Source organism: Leucoraja erinacea, chromosome 4 (assembly GCF_028641065.1).
Source record: "Leucoraja erinacea ecotype New England chromosome 4, Leri_hhj_1, whole genome shotgun sequence".
NCBI lineage: Eukaryota > Metazoa > Chordata > Chondrichthyes > Rajiformes > Rajidae > Leucoraja > Leucoraja erinaceus.
The window spans coordinates 43,424,277-43,451,192 of record NC_073380.1 but is presented as its reverse complement, the minus strand read 5'-3'; the positions used below and the strand labels follow the sequence as shown (position 1 = coordinate 43,451,192).

The 26,916-nt window shown below is 44.9% G+C and overlaps 1 protein-coding gene across 1 annotated transcript in view; it reads right to left on the bottom strand.

Annotated features, from left to right (window-relative positions):
* prkdc (protein kinase, DNA-activated, catalytic subunit) overlaps positions 1-26,916 on the bottom strand; it is a 249,275-nt gene that overhangs the window by 28,200 nt on the left and 194,159 nt on the right. Inside the window, exons 67-76 of the mRNA XM_055634106.1 lie at positions 25,965-26,073; positions 23,406-23,517; positions 16,840-17,020; positions 13,568-13,742; positions 11,958-12,148; positions 10,507-10,687; positions 9,218-9,378; positions 4,832-5,043; positions 634-721; positions 404-547 (exon numbers count right to left, since the gene is read on the bottom strand). Coding sequence (XP_055490081.1) covers positions 404-547; positions 634-721; positions 4,832-5,043; positions 9,218-9,378; positions 10,507-10,687; positions 11,958-12,148; positions 13,568-13,742; positions 16,840-17,020; positions 23,406-23,517; positions 25,965-26,073 — 1,554 coding nt within the window. The remainder of the gene's footprint in view (positions 1-403; positions 548-633; positions 722-4,831; positions 5,044-9,217; positions 9,379-10,506; positions 10,688-11,957; positions 12,149-13,567; positions 13,743-16,839; positions 17,021-23,405; positions 23,518-25,964; positions 26,074-26,916) is intronic.

Below are 26,916 nucleotides of genomic sequence, written 5' to 3'. Positions count from 1 at the left end.
TTTATTCATAGTCTGGGTTAGCTGTTAGGAATCCCTACTAGACTCTTGAGAACAGCTGGTGCCAACAGAACTGCAAGACAGAAAACCTATATACATGAACAATATAAAAGTGAAAATTGACAACGGGTGCAATTAAGAAATATAATGATAAATATCTATATAAATTATAAATATATAATGACAATTATTGTTAAGAGACAAAACATGTCACCACACATGATTGCCAAGGGCTAGTTAGTTGGAGAAGGAATTCTGTGTTCCGTTTGAAACTTCCACAACACAAGCTTGCTGCTCCCTGTATCATCCACACATTAAGATGCGTAATGTTTGTGGTTAAACATCTCATTTTAATGGCTTCCAAAAGGGATATTAGGTTAGAAACTCCTGATTAACTTTCACTAACCTGAACATAACATTTTTTAAATTTTCCAATACACGGAGCTTGCAAAGATCCCAAATTTGAGTACATCTCATTATACTTGTTTTTCAGGAATTCCTTATTTTTCACTTTACTTCCCAGTAGATTACGTAATTCGCTGGTCCAGTCCTGTTGAAGAACAAATAATTATTCAGTTGTTTACTCATTTGTACAAGCATGAATTGTTTGTTAAGTGGATGAATTCCGAATATTACCATAAACAATAAGTCTGGATTACTCAGCTGCTCCAAGGAATGGATGAACTTTTCAATTACTCCACCTTTATCCAGTTTAGCCTTCAACCTGGGAGAGAAACGTATGCTTCATGACTGTGGACTAGAATATATCGATGAACAGAGGACAGGTAACAATTCACTTTTTCATACAAAAGTAGGCATGCAGGTGCAGCAGGCAGTGAAGAAAGCGAATGGTATGTTAGCATTCATAGCAAAAGGATTTGAGTATAGGAGCAGGGAGGTTCTACTGCAGTTGTACAGGGTCTTGGTGAGACCACACCTGGTGGATTGCGTGCAGTTTTGGTCTCCAAATCTGAGGAAAGACATTCTTGCCATAGAGAGAGTACAGAGAAGGTTCACCAGACTGATTTCTGGGATGTCAGGACTTTCATATAAAGAAAGACTGGATAGACTCGGCTTGTACTCGCTAGAGTTTAGAAGATTGAGGGGGGATCTTATAGAAATCTCTGGAATTCTCTGCCACAGAAGGTAGTTGAGGCCAGTTCATTGGCTATATTTAAGAGGGAGTTAGATGTGGCCCTTGTGGCCAAAGGGATCAGGGGGTATGGAGAGAAGGCAGGTACAGGATACTGAGTTGTATGATCAGCCATGATCATATTGAATGGCGGTGCAGGCACGAATGGCCAAATGGCCTACTCCTGCACTTATTTTCTATGTTTCTATGTTAATTGCTTTCGTGAACAAAAGAGGGCAAGAGAACTGTATAGCTTGGGGAAAATCTCGAGGGGAAGAACACAACCAGAGAGCATCAGGTTCACCTAACTTTAAGCTGTCCTCATCTCTTAGGGGATAAGCTTTGCACGATCTGGATCACTTATAAGGCATGGATGAACTTTCATGTTGCACTTTTGTGCACTGCATCTCTGCATGACCTGATCGTAGTGAATAAATTTACATTGAGAATTAATTTACATAGTGAATACATTTACAATGGGAATAAAAATGATAGGAATTGTAGAGAGAACCAGGTGGCATTGTTTAAATCTTTCAAGAGTCAAGAATGTTTTACTGTCAATGTCCCAGATAGGACAATTAAATTCTTAAGGGCCTGTCCCACAGCAATCTTTTAGGGAAGAAATCCCTTTTGGCCTTTTTGATGACCTTGTCAAGGTCGTATCTGGACCTCTTAAAGACCTCAGCGTCACCAGACCTGAATGCCTGGGATCTTGTCTTCGAAGTGCTAAGGAGAGCTAACAAGGTCAATAATAAAGCTTATTGAATGTTAAGTCCTATTGAAATAATTGACTGGAATATCAAAGAATTTATAAAATCTCTGGATCTGCACGGTATAGAATTGTGGGCACCATTGCTTAGGAAGGATGTCATGGCTTTGACCAGACTAGGACAGTCAGTATTATATTGGGAATCATGAACTCTAGACAAAATGCACATTATTTGAAGCTGCTTTCCTCAGTAAAGATAAAGTTAAGGAGAATTCCAATAGAAGAAAAGGTTATGAGGGCTTTTCAGGAATTAAGGAAAAACATATCTCCTGACATAAAGGTCAGTAACCCCATGGTCATAGTTTTAAAATAAATCATAAAAGTGGTGGGAAGATGAAGATAACACTTGTTTATGTTAAGAAGTTTAAGATATGGCCTAATAATTAGTGGAACCAGACTTCATAGACTTTTCAAACAAAAAATGGGCATATATTTGCAGGCAACCAAGTTAGAGGAACATTGGAGCTAATTGGCCAGTTCTCTCAGAGAGCACCAGTGTATATGTGTCTTCCTGTTGTGCTATAGGATTCTACGACTGTATCGCAAGTAATTTTATTATTCAAAGAGTGATAAACGTTTTGAATAATTTTTCAGAAAGCCGATGGTCAATACATTTTTTAATTCAAATTGAATGGAAAGCATGAATTCAAAGTAAAGACTGATATCAAATAACACTGATACTCTAAATGAGAATGAGAGGAATTCCTGTGGCTGGAATATTAACTGCAAAAATGGATAATGGTTGAATGGTGGCCAATCATCTCAGGTGCAGAATTGCCTTGCAGTAATACCCAAGGCTGAACCATCTCCAGCTGCTACATCAATGGCCTTTCTTATGTAAGGTTAGAAGGCAAAATAGGCTGATGATTGCATGAAGCAAGACTAGTGTAACATCCAGACTTGAACTGATAGCGCCAGGCAACATGATTGTCATGTGTGTGTCAAATGTACATCAGGCATTGAACATCTCCCTTGGCAATTATTGGGCATGCCATCATTAAATATCGCTCCAATATTCTGGGGGACATTACTGTCTAACAACTCTCCCACACCAGCTGCGTAAACACGTTGGCAACAAAAACAGGCTGGATATTCTGACTTTTTTTTATTCATGTAATGTGGGCAAAGCTGGCAAAGCCTTTTGATTAGTTGGATCTGATTTTCAAAAAGAACGTTGAAATAGCTGGTAGTAAACAACTTTATTTGAAGTGGCGGTAAACAACTGGAAGTGGCGGCGCTGCCCTGGCAGCAGCGGCTCGCCTGCAGTCCGTTGGTTTTTACTTTTTTGTATTGTTTTTTTTCGTTTTTGTCTAGTTATGTTTTTAGTTTTTAGGCTGTGTTTATGTGGGGAGGGGGGTGGGGGGTGAAACGGGGGCTGCTGTCACTCCCTTCGGGGGAATACGACCTTTTTGTCGTATCCCCCTTCTCCGTCTACGCTGAGGCCTAGCGGAGCCGGCGACCTCGGGACTCTGGAGGCAGCTGACAGGACTTGTCCTGGGCTCGCTCCCGGCCCAGCCCGGGATGGAACGGTGCTCCCGTGAGAGCGGCATGGTGAGGGGCTGGAGTGGCCCAGCCCGAGGGAGGAACGGCACTCCCGCTGGAGTGGCCCAGCCCAAGGGAGGAACGGCACTCCCGCTGGAGTGGCCCAGCCCGAGGGTGGAACGGCACTCCCGTCGGAGTGGCCCAGCCCGAGGGAGGAACGGCACTCCCGTCGGAGTGGCCCAGCCCGAGGGAGGAACGGCACTCCCGCTGGAGTGGCCCAGCCTGAGGGTGGAACGGTACTCACGTGAGGGCGATCCGGTCCGGGGGCTGGGACGGTGCTCCGGTGGCTGGGACGACGTTCTGGCGGCAGTGCCCAGAGTCCTGGGTTCAGCACGCGGGCCGGCGGCTGCGTGTGCTGGACTGGAGGTGCGGCGGCTTCGACCACCCCGGGCCGCAGTGTTTGAACCGGCCCGTTCGCGGGGTTCGGTGAGCTGCGGGACTGTTTATACCATCGCCCGGTGGGGAATTGCCTCAGCGCAGAGGGAGCAGAGGGAGAGACTACAACCCTAAGATTTTTGCCTCCACCACAGTGAGGAGGTGTTTGGAGGACTCACTGTGGTGGAAGTTAATTTGTGTTTATTGTTGTTATTATTGTATCATTGTATGTATGACTGCAGGCACGAAATTTCGTTCAGACCGTAAGGTCTGAATGACAATAAAGGAAATTCAATTCAATTCAATTCAATTCAATTCAATTATTTCATGTAAAATCTGCCCAAAATGTTTATTGCATTGTAAAAGCTTACCGTGTATAGTTGTTGCCAATTGTATCAGAAAGAATCCTACTCTGGAGAAAGATGTGATAAACTGAGTGGCAGATTTGAAATATTTTAATTTACTAAGAAAAATTAGTAAGGCCACTGATAAAGCTTATTGACTATCAATCCTTTTTAGGATTACTGAGGGGGTAAACAAAGAATTCATAAAATGTATAGCTCTGCACTATGTAGAATTGTGGGCATAGAATAAGGATGTATTGGCTTTGATCAGACTGGGTCACCCAACATAATATTAGGAATTAAGAATTCTAATTGTAATACATTGCATTTGAAACTATTTTCCTTAAGGGAGCAAAAGTCAAATCCAATCCTAATAGAAGCCAAAGCATTGAAGCTGAGTTTGCAATAAGCTCCTCCCATCTATCAATTTATGTCCATCTTCTCCCTCCATTTATAATATTAGTATGTTTCCCTTCACCCTCATAGAGTAAATTTGTAACGTTTGCATATTACAGGTGATACAGACCCTATGTTGAAGAACCACAAAACCACAGTACATTAAAGACGGACAAAAGCATTATCCCAAATAAGGAATTAGTTCATATTTAAACAGCTGAAAAGATGATTCAATAAATAAAAGAAACAAGACTGGATGACAGCATTTCTTTTTACCTCTCAACAAATTCTCTGTTCTTATTGCCATTTGCAGATAGTTCAAATGTGAAGCTCTCACTGCTGATCATGAATGGGTAGATAACAGCCTGTGGATAGGAATCTGCAATCTTCTCAATGATGTGCTGTACCACATTCGCTTCTCTTTTGTCTAGTACAGCCATCATCTGACTAATCCAGCCAATGAACTGCCAACATGGAATGGTAGACACCTGATGAACGTTAAATAACATTAGATTGTTATTATACGTTATTAAATGTTATATTAGATAAATTATTACCATATAACAATTTTTAACCATATAACAATTACAGCACGGAAACAGGCCATCTCGACCCTTCTAGTCCGTGCCGAACACATAATCTCCCCTAGTCCCATATACCTGCGCTCAGACCATAACCCTCCATTCCCTTCCCATCTATATAACTATCCAATTTATTTTTAAATGATAAAAACAAACCTGCCTCCACCACCTTCACTGGAAGCTCATTCCACACAGCTACCACTCTCTGAGTAAAGAAGTTCCCCCTCATGTTACCCCTAAACTTCAGTCCCTTAATTCTCATGTCATGTCCCCTTGTTTGAATCTTCCCTACTCTCAGTGGGAAAAGATTTTCCACGTCAACTCTGTCTATCCCTCTCATCATTTTGAAAACCTCTATCAAGTCCCCCCTTAACCTTCTGCGCGCCAAAGAATAAAGCCCTAACTTGTTCAACCTTTCTCTGTAACTTATTAGACCTAATTTAATAGTATAATCTGAAATCAAAGGAATTGCCTCCAACTACTGTCATTCCATAGACCAAAAACACCAAGAAAGGACATAATTACCTTTCTCAAAATGTGGCTTTAGTTTTGAAGCAAATTTTTAAAAATTGGTTCCAAACCATCCAGTCAGCATGATAAAATAAAAGTAGGTGAATTCAGTGAAAGACTGAGGCAGAGATAGAAGGAAATGTGTTGGTATAGTCAAGTTCAAGTGAGTTTATTGTCACGTGTCCCTGATAGGACAATGAAATTCTTGCTTTGCTTCAGCACACAGAACATAGTAGGCATTTACTACAAAACAGGTCGGTGTCCATATACCATTATATAAATATATTCACACATGAATAAATAAACTGATAAAGTGCAAATAACAGATATGGGTTATTAATGATCAGAGTTTTGTCCGAGCCAGGTTTAATAGCCTGATGGCTGTGGGGAAGTAGCCATTCCTGAACCTGGTCGTTGCAGTCTTCAGGCTCCTGTACCTTCTACCTGAAGGTAGCAGGGAGATGATTGTGTGGCCAGGATGGTGTGGGTCTTTGATGATACTGCCAGCCTTTTTGAGGCAGCGACTTCGATAAATCCCCTTGATGGAAGAAAGGTCAGAGCCGATGATGGACTGGGCAGTGTTTACAACTTTTTATAGTCTTTTCCTCTCCAGGACGCTCAAGTTGCCGAGCCAAGCCACGATGCAACTGGTCAGCATGCTCTCTACTGTGCACCTGTAGAAGTTAGAGAGTCCTCCTTGACATACCGACTCTCCGTAATCTTCTCAGGAAGTTGAGGCGTTGATGTGCTTTCTTGATAATTGCATTAGTGTTCACGGACCAGGAAAGATCTTCAGAGATGTGCACGCCCAGGAATTTGAAGGTCTTGACCCTTTCAACCATCGACCCGTTGATATAAACGAGACTGTGGGTCCCCATCCTACTCCTTCCAAAGTTCACAATCAGTTCCTTGGTTTTGCTGATGTTGAGGGCCAGGTTATTGTGCTGGCACCATATGGACAGTTGCTCGATCTCTCTTCTATACTCTGACTAATCCCCATACGTCCCACAACTGGTGTTGTCAGCGAACTTGATGATGGAGTTCGCACTGTTACCGGCTACGCAGTCATGAATATATAGTACAGCAGGGGGCTGAGCACGCAGCCTTGAGGTGTTCCTGTGCTGATTGTTATCGAGGCTGACACATTTCCACCAATACGAACAGACTGTGGTCTGTGAATGAGGAAGCCGAGGATCCAATTGCAGAGGGATAGATAGAATTTATTTGCCACACAACCAGGGTCGGTGGTATTTGGGTTGTCAGCAGTGGTACAATAATAAAGAACACACAACCACAATAAAAATGTTACACAAACATCCACCACAGCATTCACGTGTTTGTGTTACAGTTTTATTGTGGTTGTGTGTTCTTTATTATTGTACTCCTGCTGACAACCCAAATTTCCACCGACCCTGGTTGTGTGGCAATAAATTATATATCTATCTATCACTGTGGTGGAAGGCACAGAACTTGGCCAGACCTCCTCCATTTCCCCCCGTGGTCGGGACCTCCACCTCCGCAGCCGTTGCTGCGGGCGTCCAGATGGTAAAGACCAAAGTAAAGTCAAGGTAAGTCCAGGATCGGCTCTTCCCTACTGGGGACCGCGGCTTCAGGCTGGTGTAGGCCGCAGGCCGGCGGTCAAAGATTTAAAGTTCCTGCCGCGCCGCAGCCAGAAGCACCACAGACTGCAGGGCCCGGTGGTCGAAGCTCCCCTCCAGGGGTGATGGTAAGTCCATGCCGGACCCGCGGTAGAAGTTGGCCGCGGGCCGGCAGTGATGGCTTCTTCTTCCCCCGGGTCCCCCACGAGGGATCCCGGGCTGCAGACGCCGCACCAGCTGGAGCTCTGCAGACCGCACGCAGCTTCAGGCTGCCAGCTGCCCCGGGCCAGCAAAGCGGAACGCTCCCCTCCGGCGAGCCCCAGCGAGGGCTCACCCGCTCCACGGCGAGAGTCCACGTTGCGCCCGCCGCTGAAGCCCCGGGCGCGTCTCCGGGAAAGGCCGCTCCGATCCTGATTGTTAGGCCACGGAGGAGGCGACCTGGAAAAAGTCGCCTCTCCCTGGAGGACGCGGCCGAAACGGTTTCCCCCTCACCCCCCCCCCCCACCAACCACCACAAAACACACCGAGAAACATCAAACACGCACTTTAAAACATACTAAAAAAAAAAAAAAAAGTTGAAAAAACTAACGCGCTGCTGACAGGCTGCTGCCAGTGCAGCGTCCCCTGCTCGGTTAAAAAAAGTGCGGACCAACTGGCTGGAGTTTTTACCGACATTTTCGCAGAGACCCAGTTCTGCGAGTTTGGTAACCAGCTTGGAGGGGATGATTGTGTTAAATGCCGAGCTGTAATCAATGAATAACAGCCTGACATATTAATTTTTGTTGTCCAAGTGGTCTAGAGCGGAGTGGAGTGCCAGCGAGATCGCATCCACCGTTGATCTGTTGTGGCGGTAAGCGAACTGCAGTGGATCCAGGTTTTGGTCGAGGTAGGAGTTGATTTGCGCCATGATCAACCTCTCAAAGCACTTCATCACCACAGGCGTTAGTGCCACTGGTCGATAGTCATTGAGGCACATCACCTTACTCTTCTTGGGCACTGGTATAATTGATGCCCTTTTAAAGCAGGTGGGAACCTCAGAACTCAGAAGTGAGAGGTTGAAAATGTCCGTAAAAACTCCAGCCAGTTGGTCCGCACAGGTTTTTAGAACACGACCGGGTATACCATCAGGTCCAGGCCCTTTTCGAGGGTTCACCCCTCTGAAGGATTTCCTGACGTCGGCCTCTGTGACTGAGACTGAAATACCATCACAGCGAATGGGGGCTCGGGAAGGCACATCAGTATTCTCCCTATCAAAGCGTGCGTAAAACGCATTGAGCTCGTCAGGGAGTGATGTTTCGCCGACATTCGAGCTGCCTCCTGGTTTCGCCTTGTAGGAGGCGATTGCATTCAGGCCCCACCACAGCTGCCGAACATCTGTCTCATCCTCCAGCTTGGAGCAGAAGTCCCTTTTGGCCTTTTTGATGGCCTTACCAAGGTCGTATCTGGACTTCTTGTAGGCCACTGTATCATCAGACGTGAATGCCCGGTGTCTGGACTTCAGAAGAGTGCGGATCTCAAATTTCATCCAAGGTTTCTGATTGGGAAACACTTGGAAGGTTTTTGGAGGGATGCAGTCCTCCACACATTTCTTTATGAAGTCTGTAACGACTGTGGCGTATTCGTTCAAGTCCGTTGCCGCTAGTCAGGACTGCGCTTTTCGGATCATGGGCGGATGGGGCAGAATTATTATTAGTAAAACACAAAGTGCGAGAGTAACTCAGTGGGTGAGGCAGCATCTCTGGAGGACATGGACCGGCAATGTTTCGATTCTGAAGAAAGGCCCAATCCGAAACGTATGTTCTCCAGAGATACTGCTTGATCTGCTGAGTTAATCCAGCACTTTGTGTTTCACGCAAGATTTCAGCATCTGCGGTTCCTTGTGTTACCACAATTATTCCGAGTTTTGCTCTGGGAGAATGTCATTAGGAGAACAGAAAGTATTCAATCAGTAGCCACCAGACCTAAGAACATACCTCTCTCGCCATAAGGTCCTGTGTCTCGATTGGATATAACTCCACAATCTGTAACAATCTCGGGAATCTCAGTCTTGCTTCCTGTGAGTTATATCTCATTGCTTTTAACATATTCTCCACCACACACGCTGGGAACATCTGCAGCTCAGGGAAATTCATAACTGTAAAACAAATTTATTTATTGAAATCCATGAAAGAATGGATGCACCAACATTGTGCTCATAATCAGAATAACTGTGAAGGCATGAAAGCCAGAATAAACGTTAATAAATGCACTGTAGAAAGCATCTTATTGGGATACATAACAGCTGGCTTTGGGAACAGCTCCATCCAAGACTGCAAGAAATTGCAGAGTTGTGGACACAGCCCAGACCATCATGCAAACCAACCTCCCTTCCATTGACCTCCGATCTACCTCACTGGAGACATTTGATCTATCTTTAATCAGACTTCAATGTTTTATCTTTTGCACTAAATCTTGTACCCTTTATCCTTGAGCACTGTGGGCAGCTTGACTATAGTCTTTTCTTTGACTGGATAGCATGCCATCAAAAGCTTTTCACTGTACCTCAGTACATGTGACAATAATAAACTAAACCAATTGCCTTGTCATATATGTTCTGACTAATTTAGCAACAAGTGATGGGAAGCATAGCATCTTCTGAAAAGTGCAAGTGGTTTTTGGGTCTGAAAACTGAGTGGTGTTAGGGGCACCGATTTTAAAGCAGGCACGAGGACCAACAGGTCATACCCCTGCTGATAAATGATTAGCAGAAAATCCAACAGATGCATGAAGATTGAAGACTGATGAGATAAAAACAGCTGAAAAAAATAAGTCGATCATAATGAAATAAATTGAATAATTTCTTTATCAAGGTTAGTTGGCTGCAAAAAGACACGCTGGTCTACACAACAAATGGTATTTACATTGCCTCTTTAATGCTTTGAAATATGAGTGTTAACAAACAAAATTTAGCTGTGAGCTATGCAGGAAATATAATGCGTATGTTCGGAGTATCTTATGGGAGGCAAGTGGTGTAGAATGCTGGAGCAGTTTAGGAGGTTTGTTCCAGAGCTAAGAGTGTTAGCACTAGTTTGGTTGTCATGGTGGCAAGACTGAATGTCAGGACACTCAACTGGCTATAAACTGAGGTGTGGAAATACGTGAGTAACTCAGTCACCATTGTACCAAACAAGAGCTATGTTCTACTTGTTGCATACTGTCAACACACGGAACTTGCAACGGCAGAGAGGAACGGAGGTTGTGGGAAGCTTTCGTGCAGGCTTACTGTTGTCACTTTCCTCTTCCTCACGCAGGCGCTTGTCACAGAAAGTTGCCAAATTCATGTAGGCTTCAATCACTCCCGCTGTCTCAACATGTTCTTCAGGAAGAGACTGCACCTCCTCTTCAGTCTTTTTAGCGGAACTTTGGAGAAATTTATAAGCCTTTCTGTATAATCCAATTGTAACCTGGTACAAAACACCAAGAACCAATTCCAGATGAGCATCAGTCACTAGAGGCAATCATTCATCCTCCCATCCCTCCCATTGGGCAAAAGGTACAGAAGCTTGAAAGTGTGCACCAGCAGAATCAGGAACAGCTTCTTCCCCACCGTTATCATCCTTCTGAAAGCTATTTCCATAAATTAGGGTCCTGTCCGATTCACCTCTACTCCATTGTGGGCAATGAGGTTTATCCATGGAATTGATGCGATACAAGGCTGAGAACAATATGCTGCGTGCTGCATCTTCCCCTTTGCTCTACCTATTGTATTTGAGTTTGACGATTGTATTTATGTATATTATCTATTCTGAGTGGGTAGCATGCAAAATAAAGCTGTTCCTCAGTACATGTGACATTAATAAACCTAAAGCTAAACATCCTTGTAGAGCAGGGGCAGAAATCCCTGGGGGGCCAGGGGACATATGTCCCCCCCGTTTTGAGAAATGGGGGACAATCCCCCCCATTTTTTGTAATCCGGATTTTAATACTCGGTGAAATCTCCGCTTTCCGCGAGACAGTGGAAGTGGGACTGACTGATGATTGAGGGCGTCGATTGAACGAGACGTCGTTGAGCAGGCAATGGGGGGGCGGGACCATGAAAATTCAGCGTGATAATTGTAGGGGGGAAGTGTCGGTCAGAGGCGGAAGTATGGTGGTGGGACTGAAGATAGAGCGCGGTGATTGGAGGAGGGAGGCCTCCGTGGGGCAAAGATCAGAGCGGAGTTTGAATTGTATGCCCAGGTCAAGTGAAAAACTCTCACCAGCCCTGGACACTGACCTGCACCTCATCCGTGGCCAGAATCAATCCCGGGTCTCCGACGCAGCAATAGCTGCCGCACCGCTACTGGACCATCCCCGTCCCCACCCGAGTGCCCCCCCCCCCCACCAACCAACGCCCGGGGGTGGTCAGATACGTCGGAAGTCAGACAGGAGCAGTGCCCCCAGCCAGCATGAGAAGCAGCGCTAAACCCAGCTTGACAGGCAGAGTTGAGCTGCATTTAGCGCTGCTTCTCCACGCTTGCTGTGGGCCTTACGAAAAAATTTTCGCCGACTGCCGGCACCCGTCACTAATTACCGTCCATAGGGCCCACGGCTGAAGCCCCTGAAGCCTCCTGTGTGTGTGTGTTTGAGTGTGCTCATGAATGTGCGTTCGCCAAGAAATTCTGTCCCCCCTGTCCCCTCCATGTTTTGATAGCGATTTCCGTGCCTGTCGTAGAGTGACGGATGTGTTCCTACCTGTTCTACATTAGCTTCAGTGACTTCAGAAAGTTTTATTACTTCATTCGCATGATCCTCCTCAAGGTGCTGAAGACTCAATGGGTCTTTAGCTAGAGCACTGGCAATAATGTGATAGGTTGTGCCAAGCAAGGTGTTCTGTTCTCTGAGGGCATCCCGGTGTGTATTTAGATATTCCACCTTAGTTTCAACTAGAAGAAAAGATATTTGTTTACATTCTCACATCCTAAACAATCACACCCAGTAAAGCTGTGATTCTTGCACTGTGTAAGGTTCCTGGTAAAAGTGCGATACTTGCATTGTGTACAGTTTCCGGCAAAGACGTGATATTTGCACTGTGTACGGTTCCACGTAAAGCTGGGATACGGTTTCTAGTAAAAACGTTATACTTGCACTGTGTATGGTTTCTGTGTAAAGGTACAATACTCACACTCTGCACAAGTCCTGGAAAAGGGTGACATCTGCACGATGACCTCTGCATGCGGCAAGCGCGACCAAACCAGAAGTGTGGGCCGCGCGGAGGTCGAGTGAGTGACATGAAATTCGAGCGAAGTCCGCGGGAGATTCGTGCGTGACATACGGCGTCGAGGCGGCTGCGGGCCAGCAGGCCGTTGCCACGCGGAATTTTTGAATACGGTTAGTTTTTCAGAGCCCCGCACGATGTCGGGACCAGCTCCGCACATCTCCATTAGGCTCCGGCGATCGAAGTGGGACCGGCCCCGCGAGGCCGTACGGCTCAAGCGACCACGTTAGGTCGCGCTTGCCGCATGGAGTCGCATGCTCTTGGGACAGGCCCTTTGGATATGATTTTCCCTTTAGAAATCCACACTCCCTTAGGTTAATCAATCAATGTCCAAATGGATTATACCTTCCCTTGGAATTGACTTCAATAAATCCCACCCTCACGCCTCCAAATTCACTAGTCTTTAATGACTCAATTATTTTCTTCTTCAACAATCCATCTTTCTAAACTCCTCTCTTGTTTGTGAACAAGGAGCCCGTTTTAATTTTACGGCATCCATGTACCATTAGAGAGTTAGATATAGCTATTAGGGCTAATGGAATCAGGGGATATAGGGAAAAAGCAGGAACAGGGTTCTGATTCTGGATGATCATCCATGATCACATTGAATGGCGGTGCTCACATGAAGGGCCGAATGGCCTACTCCTGCACCTATTTTCTATGTATCTGAAAAGAAGACAAAAGGAACTGCAGATACTGGTTTACAAAGAAAGACACAATGTGCTGGAGTAACTTAGCAGGTCGGGTAGTATCTCCGGAAAATGTGGATTGGTGCCATTTTGAGTCAGGACCCTTATTCAGACTGAACAAAGGTCCCGATCTGAAACGTCACCTATCCACGTTCTCCAGAGATTTTGCCTGACTAAGTTACTCCAGCACTTTGTGTCCTTTAATGGCCGAATGCTCTGCTCCTGAATAATCCTGGGCCAGGCCAGGCCAGTTGAAGATTATTTCAAAATTCCCACTGACAATACCCAGTAATAAATAAGTTTGCACAGGACACCTAAATGCGCAGTGGGAAAAGTATCAGAGAGCCTGTATTCTGGTCTCAAAGACGGGAGTTTGATAGGAGTTTGTTGGTCATTACCCAGCAAAGGGATATTCTTGATCACTGTTTTAATCTGCTCAGGTCTCTCCAGATTCCGGCTATGCCTGTGTCTGAATCGGCTGTAACTGTGTATCCACTTCACTCTCCAGTCATCCCTGGCCTTGGACTCCCTGAGAAGTTCTTTGAGCAGTTTTGTCGACACTGAAAAGTTGTTCTGAAATAAGGAAACAAGTTAAACTTTTTTTTAAATGTTGCAAATACTGATAATGTAATAGTGTAATGTAGGTAAAGAAACAATTAAAGGCATAAGAATTAGTGAATTAATGTGAAGTCGCAGACTTAGCATTCAGACAATCGAACAATCAGTTACAACTTTAATTATTGAACACAAATCATTTCAACCATAAAATTGTTAATTGTAATTTAACTTCCAATCTTTTACATCATACCAGAATTTATGGCCAGTTTATTTCCTCCCCTTTTGTGAACAGAGGTTTTCTACACTGTTCCCATCGGTACCTTCTCAGCCACTGCCCACTGTACAGATAACTTCTATGCTGAGGGCCAGGTGTTTTATTGACCATAAGAGACATTACTTGGCTTTGACCCTGGCTGCAGGAGCAATGACTGCCAATTAGAAACTGGAATTCAGGTACAAACCCCTCCCATGTTCATGGCCAACATTTCATTTCTGTGTCATCTAAATGCTGTGATTGAACAATTCAGATGTTAGTGGAACTTCACAAATTCTTTCTTCTATTACAATTTTTTATATTTACTGAGTTTGATCAATAGATTCTGGAAAGATACTAGTCAGAGGACTAGTGCATCTTCAAGAACTCTGCAGCCAACCTAAATGAATATGCTACTGCTGTTACAAACTTAATTGGTAAGCGTGTAGAGGACTGGATGCCAAAGACGACAAAACAAGTGTTCCCCAACCAGGAACTATGTACGGGTGAACCGTGTGGCCCACTTCTGGGTGAAGTCCAAGTCTGAGGCGTTCAACATAGACATAATCGCAGACTATTTATACCCCAATCATTCCTTGTCTTTCCTCTCCTGTCGGGCCAGAGAAACAAAATCATGAAAGCACGTACAGTCAGTTTCAGAACTGCCTTCTTCTTCACTGTTATAGAAACATAGAAATTAGGTGCAGGAGTAGGCCATTCGGCCCTTCGAGCCTGCACCGCCATTCAATATGATCATGGCTGATCATCCAACTCAGTATCCCGTACCTGCCTTCTCTCCATACCCTCTGATCCCCTTAACCACAAGGGCCACATCTAACTCCCTCTTAAATATAGCCAATGAACTGGCCTCGACTACCCTCTGTGGCAGAGAGTTCCAGAGATTCACCACTCTCTGTGTGAAAAAAGTTCTTCTCATCTCAGTTTTAAAGGATTTCCCCCTTATCCATAAGCTGTGACCCCTTGTCCTGGACTTCCCCAACATCAGGAGCAATCTTCCTGCATCTAGCCTGTCCAACCCCTTAAAAATTTTGTAAGTTTCTATAAGATCCCCTCTCAATCTCCTAAATTCTAGAGAGTATAAACCAAGTCTATCCAGTCTTTCTTCATAAGACAGTCCTGACATCCCAGGAATCAGTCTGGTGAACCTTATCAGCACTCCCTCTATGGCAATAACGTCCTTCCTCAGATTTGGAGACCAAAACTGTACGCAATACTCCAGGTGTGGTCTCACCAAGACCCTGTACAACTGCAGTAGAACCTCCCTGCTCCTATACTCAAATCCTTTTGCTATGAAAGCTAACATACCATTCGCTTTCTTCACTGCCTGCTGTACCTGCATGCCTACTTTCAATGACTGGTGTACCATGACACCCAGGTCTCGCTGCATCTCCCCTTTTCCTAGTCGGCCACCATTTAGATAATAGTCAACTTTCCTGTTTTTGCCACCAAAATGGATAACCTCACATTTATCCACATTATACTGCATCTGCCAAACATTTGCTCACTCACCCAGCCTATCCAAGTCACCTTGCAGTCTCCTAGCATCCTCCTCACAGCTAACACTGCCCCCCCCCCCCCCAGCTTAGTGTCATACGCAAACTTGGAGATATTGCCTTCAATTCCCTCATCCAGATCATTAATATATATTGTAAATAGCTGGGGTCCCAGCACTGAGCCTTGCGGTACCCCATTAGTCACTGCCTGCCATTGTGAAAAGGACCCGTTTACTCCTACTCTTTGCTTCCTGTTTGCCAGCCAGTTCTCTATCCACATCAATACTGAACCCCCAATGCCGTGTGCTTTAAGTTTGTATACTAATCTCTTATGTGGGACCTTGTCGAAAGCCTTCTGGAAGTCCAGATACACCACATCCACTGGTTCTCCCCTATCCACGCTACTAGTTACATCCTCAAAAAATTCTATAAGATTCGTCAGACATGATTTACCTTTCGTAAATCCATGCTGACTTTGTCCAATGATTTCACCACTTTCCAAACTTACTTGCTGTAAGACTTCTCATAAGCTAAGGGTTTAGTTCCAATCTCTGAACTGACCTCAATGTGGACCTTGCACTTGATCATTTGCACTCTCTCTGTAATTAATACTGCAATGCTGCAATATGCAATACTATATTCTGCATTCTGGTTATTTTTCGCATTGCACTATCCTGTTATATTTGTGTATGGCTTGACTAACACATTAATGGTATGATTTGACAGGATAGCCTCAAAGTTTTTCACTGTACCTTGATACACATGACAATAAATCAATATATATCAATATTACAGGATTTTAGTATTTTTGGCAATATTTCGAGTATTGTTCGAAGTTCCGGTCACCCTATTATAAGAATGATGTGACGGGTTTGGAAAAGGTGCAAACGAGGTTTACCAATACGTTGTCTGGATTATGTGTTATTAGCTACTCTTGGATTGTTTTCTCTGGAACGCCGGAGGCTGCTGGGAGACCTGATAGAAGTATAAATGATCATGAGAGGCATAGATTGGGTAGACAGTTAGAATCTTTTTCCCAGGATGGAAAAATCAAATGCTAGAGGGCATAGTTTAGTTAATTTAGTTTAAAGTGAGAGGGCCACAGTTTAAAGGAGATGTATGGGGCAAGTTTTGTTTTTACACACAGAGAGTGGTAAGTGCCTGGAACACACTGCTGGTCGTTGAAACAGAGACATTAGAGGTATTTAAAAGACGTTCAGATAGGTGTACGGATATGTAGAAAATGGAGGGGTATGGGCTATGTGCAGATAGTGTTGGCTTTGTGTGTTAAAGGGCCTGTTCTAGTGCAGTACTGTTCTATGTTCAATGCCAATTCTCTGCATACCTGTTTGCTTGCACTTTCTACCATTTTTAACTTCATGTTAAATTTGCAGTCTCTAATGATCATGTTGACATCTTCTTCTCCGTCCACTTCAATCTTAACATCAGCTTCTTCGTCTACGTCCATACTGTCATCGGCTTGAACAAATGACAACCGCTCCTTAATCTTGTCAAGGAAAAAACAGCTGCAACGTGGACCAAAAAAAATAAATCAGACAAACATTTTTATTGTAATAACCTTATTATTTCTGACACTACCTGTGTCCTGAAAACCAAAGCTGAAAGTGGTTGTTTGGTGTTACACGTAGACTGATACTGAGAAAGCAACAACTATAAAAGGACGCAAGGTGCTGGAGTAACTCAGCGAGTCGAGCAGCATTTCTGGAGAACATGGATAGATGTTGTTTCAGATTGGGTTTCATTCTGAAAGGAGGGTCCCGACCTGAAACGTCACCTACCCATGTTCTCCAGCACGTTGCGTAAACCAGCATCTACAGTTCCAGAGGCAACAACTGTGATTAGCAGAGACCAAAGGAACTGCAGTTGCAGGAATCTCGAGCAAAACACAAAATGTTGGAGGAATTCAGCTGGTCAGGCAGCATTTGTGGAGGGAATGGACAGGGGACGTTTCCAGTCAGGACTCTGCTTGAATAATTCATTTGCAATCACCTAACTTTCTAAATCTTTCTATCGGACCTTTGTTAGGCTGCCCATAGCCATGTAATTTAGGGCCTCGATACAACCCGGATTTAAATCAGTTGACCTCATTGCAAACTGATAAAACCAACATCTGTGGTCATGACTTGACAGGCAAAATGGCATGGCAGGTCAATCCACTTTCTCATAGTTCCAGTGATCCGCATTCAATAACAACCTCAAATGTAGTCTGCATGAGGTTGGGAACTCCCCGTTACCGCCTGGGTTTCCTCCATGATTCACTCTCCCAGTTCTACCAACACCAAATCTCATGGCATTTTCCCATGCAGCCACACCAGATGCAATGCCTTACACCGTACCACCATCCAGGAACTTCCAACACCGAATCCAGATGAAGAAATAATTCACTAGCATTTCTTCCGTTGTTGTGCAATGCATTGGATGCCCACAATGTAGTCTCTTGTAGATTAAATAAACCGAATGTTGGTTAGATTATTACTTTGGAGAATGTGTCCATTTAGTCGTCAAGGCTGACCCTACATTTGTCGCTTTAGTCCTCCATTCCACTTCCACTTGACCCTTCTGATTTTATTTATACTATTCCAACAAATTCCAACTTAAACTTAAGGAACAACATTTCAACTTCCAACTGGTAATATTGCAGTCCTTGAAAATCAACAGATTTCAACAACTTCAGAAAACTAGCTTAACTTGCATCAGACTGGCCGATTCTGATGCAAGTTATCCACATCTAACAACATTTTAGTTTTACTCTCTCCGTGGAATGGCCTGACCTACTGAAATTCGAGCATTCTCTCCTACGTCAGATTTCCTGCAACAGCTATGATCTGTATTTCACAGTTCCAGTACTTTCTTTTCTCTCCTATGTTCACCCTCTATGCAAACCTTTCTAAACAGATTGGCACGCTTTAGCAAGCCTTCATCACCGTCTCACAATGAGCTCAAATCTGTGTCATCCATTTCCTTTTGGTTTCTATTCAATCGCAGATATTTTGCTTTCTCCCTCTGAATGTTATAGCATGTCCGTTCTCTGTCATTTACTACTTCCACGAAAGATCATCTATAGTACTGAAATTTTAAATAAAACACTAAATGATGGAACACTTAGCTACAGACAGATCTATAAATAGAAATAGTTATTGTGTCCAAGTAGAAGTCCTTTATCAGAACTTCGACGAAACATTAACTGTTTCTTGTTTCATAGATGTTGCCAGAACTTAAGCGTTTCCAAGATTTGCTGTTTGTATTTTAAATTCTAAGTCTATTTGTGGTTTACCTGATAGAACAAGAGTGGGATTTATTGAATGGATTTCATTAATCTCTGTACAAGACAAATTAAATATTGGTAAGGAGAAGGTCCGTGGGATAGAATGTGTGCCCTAGATCTCATGGCGAACTCCTGGGAATAGAGATGATGGCCCTAATAAGAGATCACAACAGATGTGGCAGATTATATCACAGAGGTCAAATTTTATTCCATTCAAGATGGCTGACAAAGCTTGCTCCTAATTCAGATTCACGGGGAAGAAAGGAGCAGTATTGTACCCCGTATTATGTGGCATTGTTTGGAAGATATGAGCAATATCACATAATAGAGATAACTTTACGAAAGGCCGACAGTAGAAACAGAGAGGACATAAATTATTTCTGGCAAGAAGTCACATATGGAAAAGGCGAGACAAGATAACCCTGTAACGTTCTGTGGAGATCTGTTTATCTGATGAAAGATTGCTGCCCGACAGTACTATTAATATATTTCAGGTTCAGCAAAAACAGCATTTTCAGCATTGTAACAGCCAACTGGCCCAACAAGTGAATGCCAATCCGTCTGCACAAGTCCTCTCTGAACCTACTGGCATATCTTTCTATTGCTTTCTCTCTCGTTTCTTAACTCAACTTCTCTTAATTGTTTCTATGCCAACCGACTCAATCATTTCAGCGGTTGTCAGTCAGTAGTCAGGTTAATAGCACAGTAGAATTGACCTTTATTGTGTGGATGATGTGGTCATTGTCCATTTTCAATATAAAAGAGACATACTTTCTCAACTCCTCAAACATCTTGCTCTTCATTTCATATTACAGGTGCACAACCTTTTATCCGAAGATCCAAATAACGAAAACCTCTGAATAGCGTACATGTTTTCGGTCCTTGAAGAAAGGTCCTTGAAAACGTTCACCGAGGGCGGCCCGCAGAGGTGACAGCGGAACCTCCGGTCGGTCCTCGAAGAAAGGGGAACAAAATCCCCATTCATAAAAGAGAAGGTGAGGGTATATTGCGCGGGAGGGTTAATAATTGACAATATGCTGCTACCTGCCCGCTGAGTTAAAAAGTTCCCACGGTAGACTCACAATACACAGTGTATCGTGAGTCTTGCGTGGGAACTTTTTAAACTCAGCGTGCAGGCAGCAGCAGATTGTCGCTCCCTTTAGTTTCACCCCACCTACACCCCTCTGCTTCCCGGCCATGTGTGTGACCCCTTCCCTCCCCTCTCCAGCTCCCTGCTCATTGCACCGGCGCGGGGGCTTTGCACTGTCTTCACGTCGGCGATGCTAGCAGCACAGTGCCAGTCACCGGAGACGTCAGGACCAACGGGACACCGACCCCCAGGCCCACTGCAAGCACAGAGATCCCAGAGACCCACAGCCAGCAGCAGCCCAGCCCCGTTCCAACTCCAGAGGAAAACTGCAAACTGGCCGGAGACGTCAGGACCACCAGAAGCCGTTCCCCGAGCTGCGCCCCCTCATCGGGACACCGACCGCCAGGCCCACTGCAAGCACGGAGATCCCAGATCAGCAACTCCAGCCCAGCCACGTTCCAACTACAGAGGAACATGCTCCCCGTATGGGCAGAAGCTGATGGTGTGCAAGGGACGTCTTGTTCTTGGGGTCGCGCAGCTCGGGCTGTGGGCAAACTGCCACTTGTCGCCGTAGCGGCCCATCGGGGAGCGGATTCCTTTGAAGTTGGAGGGGGAGTGGGGTATTGTGCTGTTTGATCGCCCCCTACTATCCCAGGGACAGGGAGACAGGACGTTCACCGAGGGCGGCCCGCAGAGGTGACAGCGGAACCTCCGGTCGGTCCTCGAAGAAAGGGTAACTAAATCCACATTCATAAAAGTGAAGGTGATGGTATATTGCATGGGAGGGTTAATAATTGACAATATGCTGCTACCTGCCCGCTGAGTTAAAAAGTTCCCACGGTAGACTCACGATACACAGTGTACCACCTACACCCCTCTGCTTCCCGGCCATGTGTGTGACCCCTTCCCTTCCCTCTCCAGCTCCCCGCTCATTGCACCGGCGCGGGGGCTTTGTACTGTCTTCACGTCGGCGATGGCAGGAGGGCCGTGCCAGTCACCGGAGACGTCAGGACCAATTGGACGTCGACCACCAGGCCCACCGCAAGCATGGAGAACCCAGAGACCCACAGCCAACAGCAGCCCAGCCCAGCCCAGCCCCGCTCCAACTACAGAGGAACCTGGGTTGCGGATGACGGGGCGCAGCTCGGGGCGTCGTAGGGGCCCATCGGGGAGCAGGTTCCTGTTGGTCCTGACGTCTCCGGCCACCTGCCATCCTCCAGGAACTGTACCGCCCTTGCAGGAGTGTGGTTGTTTGCAGTTACAGAGGGAGGGGGCAAGGGCGGTACAGTTCCCAGTCTCAGCTCCAGTCCAGGGGGGTGGCCGGAGACGTCAGGACCAACGGGACAGCGACCCCCAGGCCCACTGCAAGGACGGAGATCCCAGAGACCCACAGCCAGCACTCCAGCCCAGCTCCAACTCCAGAGGAACACGTAGAGGCAGAAGCTGATGGTGTGCAAGGTACGTCTTGTTCTTGGGGTGGCGGATGAGGGGGCGCAGCTCGGGCTGTGGGCAAACTGCCACTTGTCGCCGTAGAGGCCCATCGGGGAGCGGATTCCTCTGAAGTTGGAGGGGGAGGGGGGTATTGTGTTGTTTGATCGCCCCCTGCTATCCCAGGGACAGGGAGACACAGCGGCTTTTTAGACTGGTGGGCAATCACTTCCAAAGTTCTGCCCACACAGTCAGTACACCGTCAGTTATTGTTCAGCATGGACTTGTAGGGCTGAGATGGCCTGTTTCCGTGCTGTAATTGTTATATGTTATATGGTTATATGGTTACACCTCTCCTACACTGCATTTCATACAAACATTTATTCTGCAAGAAAAAAATACATTGAAGACTCAAACTCGCGACCGAGTAACTGCCAGGATCGAGGCGCAAACTCGCGACCTAGCTCGGGGATTCAAGAATCCCCGAGCTAGGCCGCCTAAAGGCATGTAACCCCGCTAGGGTGACATGAGTGCAAGAGGTGATTCAATGCTGCGGGCACATTTACAAATTCAGGAATTCATTCAACACACTGCATTTCATACAGACATTTATTCTGCAAGAAAAAACGACATTGAAGACTCAAACTCGCGACCGAGTAACTGCCGGGATCAAGGCGCAAACTCGCGACCTTACGGATATGAGCCGAGCACTCTACCACTGGGCCAGCCATTAAAATCTACGCTAAAAAATTTCCATTCTAAAGGCCAACAAATTCTGAATTACGAAAAGTGTCTGGTCCCAAGGCTTTCGGATAAAAGGTTGTGCACCTGTATAGGTATAGTTTGTGAAATTAACACAACACATTAGTGCAACACTCATGCAGAACTCAATTTCATTAACATTACCACTAACTTTCGCCCTGCCCTGAAATTCACTTGGACTCTCTTTGAGCCTCCCCATCCAACACATCATTCTCCGACATTTCGGTCAACTACAACAAGATCTACCCATCCCCACCTTTCGTGTGCCACAGACTGCTCCCTCTGCATCTCCTTGTGTTCACTCATCCCTTCCCACACAAATCATCCCCTTTCCAGGCACTTTTCCCTGCAACCACAGGAGATGTAACACTTATCCCCATACCTCCTCCCTCACCTCCATCCAGGCACCCCAGCAGTCCTTTCAGGCGAGACAGAGCTTTATATGCACCTCCTCTAACCTCATCTATGCATCCAGTGTTCCCGATGTGGCTCCCTGTACATCGGTGAGAACAAACATAGGCTTTGCGACCATTTCGCTGTACACTTGCATTCTGTCCACCAACTATTCTACTAGATCTCTTGGTTGCTAACCACTTTAACTCCTCTGCCCATTTCCATACTAACCTTTCTTTCCTTAGTATTCTCCATTGCCAGAGTGAGGCCACACACAAACTGGAGAAGCAGCACCTCATATTCCACTTGGGTAGCTTACAACCCATGGTATGAACATTGAATTCTCCAATTTTAGGTAATTACCAATTCCCCTTCTCTTGCTTTTTCCCCCCACCTTCTCCTCTCTCCTCTGGACTCTGACCTATTTCTCCCCTTATCCTACATTCCTTCCTCTGGCTTCACAATTTGCAACCCTGCAATTCTTTTGTCTGACACCTTTTGTCTTTTCATAGTCATAGTGATACAGCGTGGAAACATGCCCTTTGGCCCAACATCCGCACCAGCCAACATGCCCCAGCTACACTAGTGCCACCTGCCCTCGTTTGGCCCATATCTCTCCAAATTTGTCCTATCCAACTCCTCTGTCCAAGCATCTGCCTATCAACAAACACCCTCACCAGTATCCACCTATCACTTGCCAGTCTTTGACCTGTTCCTCTTCCAGCTTTCTTCACCCCTCCCCCATCACAATAGTTTGAAAAAGGTCCCAACCCAAAATGCCACCAATCCATATTTTCCAGAGATGCTGCTTGACCCACTGAGTTACTCCAGCACTCTATGTCTTTTCTAAGCAGTTGCAATTTCTTGTTTCTACAGTTTAACATTTATACCAAATTTCACAGGAACTGTCCTATTTACTGATAGGATGGAAATAACTATTCTTGTATCATACCGGTTTGTGATAATATCATCCCAGATACTCATGGGATCCATCTTTGATTCTGGGTAACGTCCAGTCCAAGTTCTTATCAACTTTCGGAGAGGTTTTTCAGAGGTTAAATTATCTGCAAAAATGGAATGCTTATTTCACAAAAATGGTTTCAAAAATAAAAAATTGAAACATGCAGTTCTAACTGATAACATATATTAGTATGACATCGTAGAGCACCCAGGTTAATGGCTGGTTAAAGTTTAGATAATTACTAAGATTCTGTAATATATACCAAGTTAGTGTATGACTTGATTAGTACCGGCGTTTAATTAGTATGCGGTCAGGGGTCATGGGGAGAAGGCAGGAGAATGCAAGAAGGGAGAGATAGATCAGCCATGATTGAATGGCAGAGTAGACGATAGGCAGAATGGCTTAATTCTACTCCTATCACTTATGCGCTTATGATCTTATAACTCGCCCACAAATGTTACTCCCTTCCATTTAGATTTATAAAGAGAATTGTATAAACTATTAAAGTTGGATTTTGTATCCACACGTTTATAACTGAAAAATTCTATGCACACATCTACGCATTGAGATTTCTTCCGAATCTACAGAGCAACTCAATAATGTGAAAAGTGAAATTAAGTGCATAATTGCTTTGAAAAAACAATCAGCAGGTTTACTGTGTGCTTAGAGGTTTACAACAGGTTCCTTTCATTATAGCATAACTAACCCTGCGGTGTTAGTAATAATAATGTATTGTGACAATAATGTATCATTGTTAGGGGTGGAGAAAAGGAATGGAAAATGCACAAAACTCAAAGATCATAGGAATAGATGGATTGAGGGATGTAGTTGGGCAAGGATTTGAAAATGGCAGTTCAGCCTTGCAAGTGGAAACTGCACCTGTCCTAAGAAACTGTGTCAAACAATAGACTATGTAGAGGTGGGAAAAGCAGTGGAGTTGGAGAGCTCTTTTTTAAAGAACCAGCATGGAAACAGGCCCTTCGGCCCACTATCCACACTGTCCATCAATCGCCCATTCACAATAGTTTTATGTTATCACAGTTCCGCACCTACTTCCTACACACACACACACAATTTACAGCGGCCAATTAACCTACACCCCTGCACGTCTTTGAGATGTGGGTGGAAACTGGAGCATCCGGAAGAAACCCACGCGGTCAAAGGGAGAACGTGCAATCCCCACAGGGTCAGTGCCCGAGGTCAGAATCGAACCCTGGTCTCGAGCACTGTGTGGCAGCAGCTCTACCAGCTGCGCCACTCTGCTGCCCAGCTACGCCACTGTGCAGTCTTTTTGTTGGCAGCCTGATAAGAGGTGATCCAATAAATGAAATTTTTATTTTAATATTCTTTTCATCACTTCATGTCAATCGTTTATCAGTAGTTTTTAAGTGGAAGTATCTATAAAAATGTGGCCATGCTTCTTAATAGTTTCATGTAATCGCTATTTTTAGTTAAGTACTTCTTTGGAGACCGTTAAGTTACAATATTTTAACTTGTGATACCCACTCTGCTTAACTTCTTCAATTACATAGAAAATGTCCCCGTAATTCCTCTGCACAGCAAATACAAGCTAAGCAGAAGGAATTCACTTTGTTCTCCAAGGCCATGAGACTAATAACATTCCAAACTAATCTCAAGGTTATCTGATCCAGATTAGAAGACAATCTCTGACATACATGTCTACCATTATTCATGCTGTGATGAGAGAAGTCATAAATATTTGTGGTATGTTGGTCACAAGTTCTTGGTATTAATCTTAAAGAGGTAAGGTCTCCATGAAATAATTTATTTTTGATTTGGCCATAGTGGGATGATACAGTCTAATGCGATTCAAATTATCTTGTGTGGCAAGGCAAAGAATTATAAAAAAATTAACACATGTTGTAAAGGCATAGAAAGATATGACACAGAAATAGACAATGGGCCCACCGAGTCCATGCCAACCATCAACCACCCATTTATACTAGAAATATAGAAATTAGGTGCAGGAGTAGGCCATTCGGCCCTTCGAGCCTGCACTGCCATTCAATATGATCATGGCTGATCATCCAACTCAGTATCCCGTACCTGCCTTCTCTCCATACCCCCTGATCCCCTTGGCCACAAGGGCCACATCTAACTCCCTCTTAAATATAGCCAATGAACTGGCCTCAACTACCCTCTGTGGCAGAGAGTTCCAGAGATTCACCACTCTCTGTGTGAAAAAAGTTCTCCTCATCTCGGTTTTAAAGGATTTCCCCCTTATCCTTACTAATCTTACATTAATCTTATTCTTTATTTTCCACACATTCTAATTATTTTCCTCCAGATTCTACACTCACCTACATACTACGGGTAATTTACAGCGGCCAATTAAACTATTAATCCTCACGTCTTTGGGATATGTGAAGAAACGGGAACATTGGGAGGAAACCCACATGGTCACAAGGAAAATCTGCAAACTCCACATAGACAGCACTCAAAGTCAAGATTGGACCAGAATCTCTGATGTTGTGAGGCAGCCGTCAAGTCAGCCCAAAGTGATTGCTTTGGCAGTGGTTAGATTCTTACGTTTATTGGTGATGAAGTCCAGAAATTCCTGGATCTCCGTCAGGGTTTGAAGAGACTGCAACTTGGTAAGTCGGCTCTTATGCAGCAAAGCGTCAATACTGGAGTAATTCTAACACAAACAAAGAAAATGTTAAATATATATTTGATCAATATGTCATATATGATAAAGTGTGCCAAAATGTGTCTTTCCCAAACTAGGTAACCAAGGAAAAGCAAAAAAATGTATAAATGTACACAATCGATGACATTAAATTAGAAACACCAAATTGGTTAGTTTAAAAAAAAAAAAATGTATAGAGACATAGAATATAGACACAAGCCATTCGGCCCAACTTGCCCACTAGTTCCACCTGCCTGTTTTTGGCCCATATCCTTCTAAACCTATCCTATCCATGTATCTATCCAAATGTCTTTTAAACTTTGTGATATCACCTGCATCAACAACTTCCTCTGGTAGCTCGTTCCATATACCCATCACCCTTTGTGTAAAAAATGTTGCCCCTCGGGTTCCTATTAAATCTTTCACCTTAAAATTAGCGTGAGTGCGGGGGGGGGGGCATGCAGCGTCACACACACTAACTATCCCCCCCCCCCCCGCACTCACGCTAATTACCCCCCTTGATATTATATTATTATTAATTTGCTCCTTTTACCCCATAACCACCCTATCTACTGACGCACAGCCCCCAACTTGCAGGCACCCCTAGAGAGGGGGGGAGGGGGGGGGGGGGCGGGGGGGGGGGGGGTAGAGAGTGAGGGCAGAGAGAGAAGGGGCAGAGACCGAGAGAGAGGGTGAGAGTTAGGGGAAGAGAGAGGGGGTGCTGAGAGAGGGGGGCTGAGGGGGAGAGGTGGGGGGGGAGGGAAGGGGGTGTGGAGGGGAAGGAGGGTGGGGGAGGGGGAAGCTCCTTTTCCCCCAGAACCAGGAGGGAGATAGGAGAGAGGAGAGGGGGAG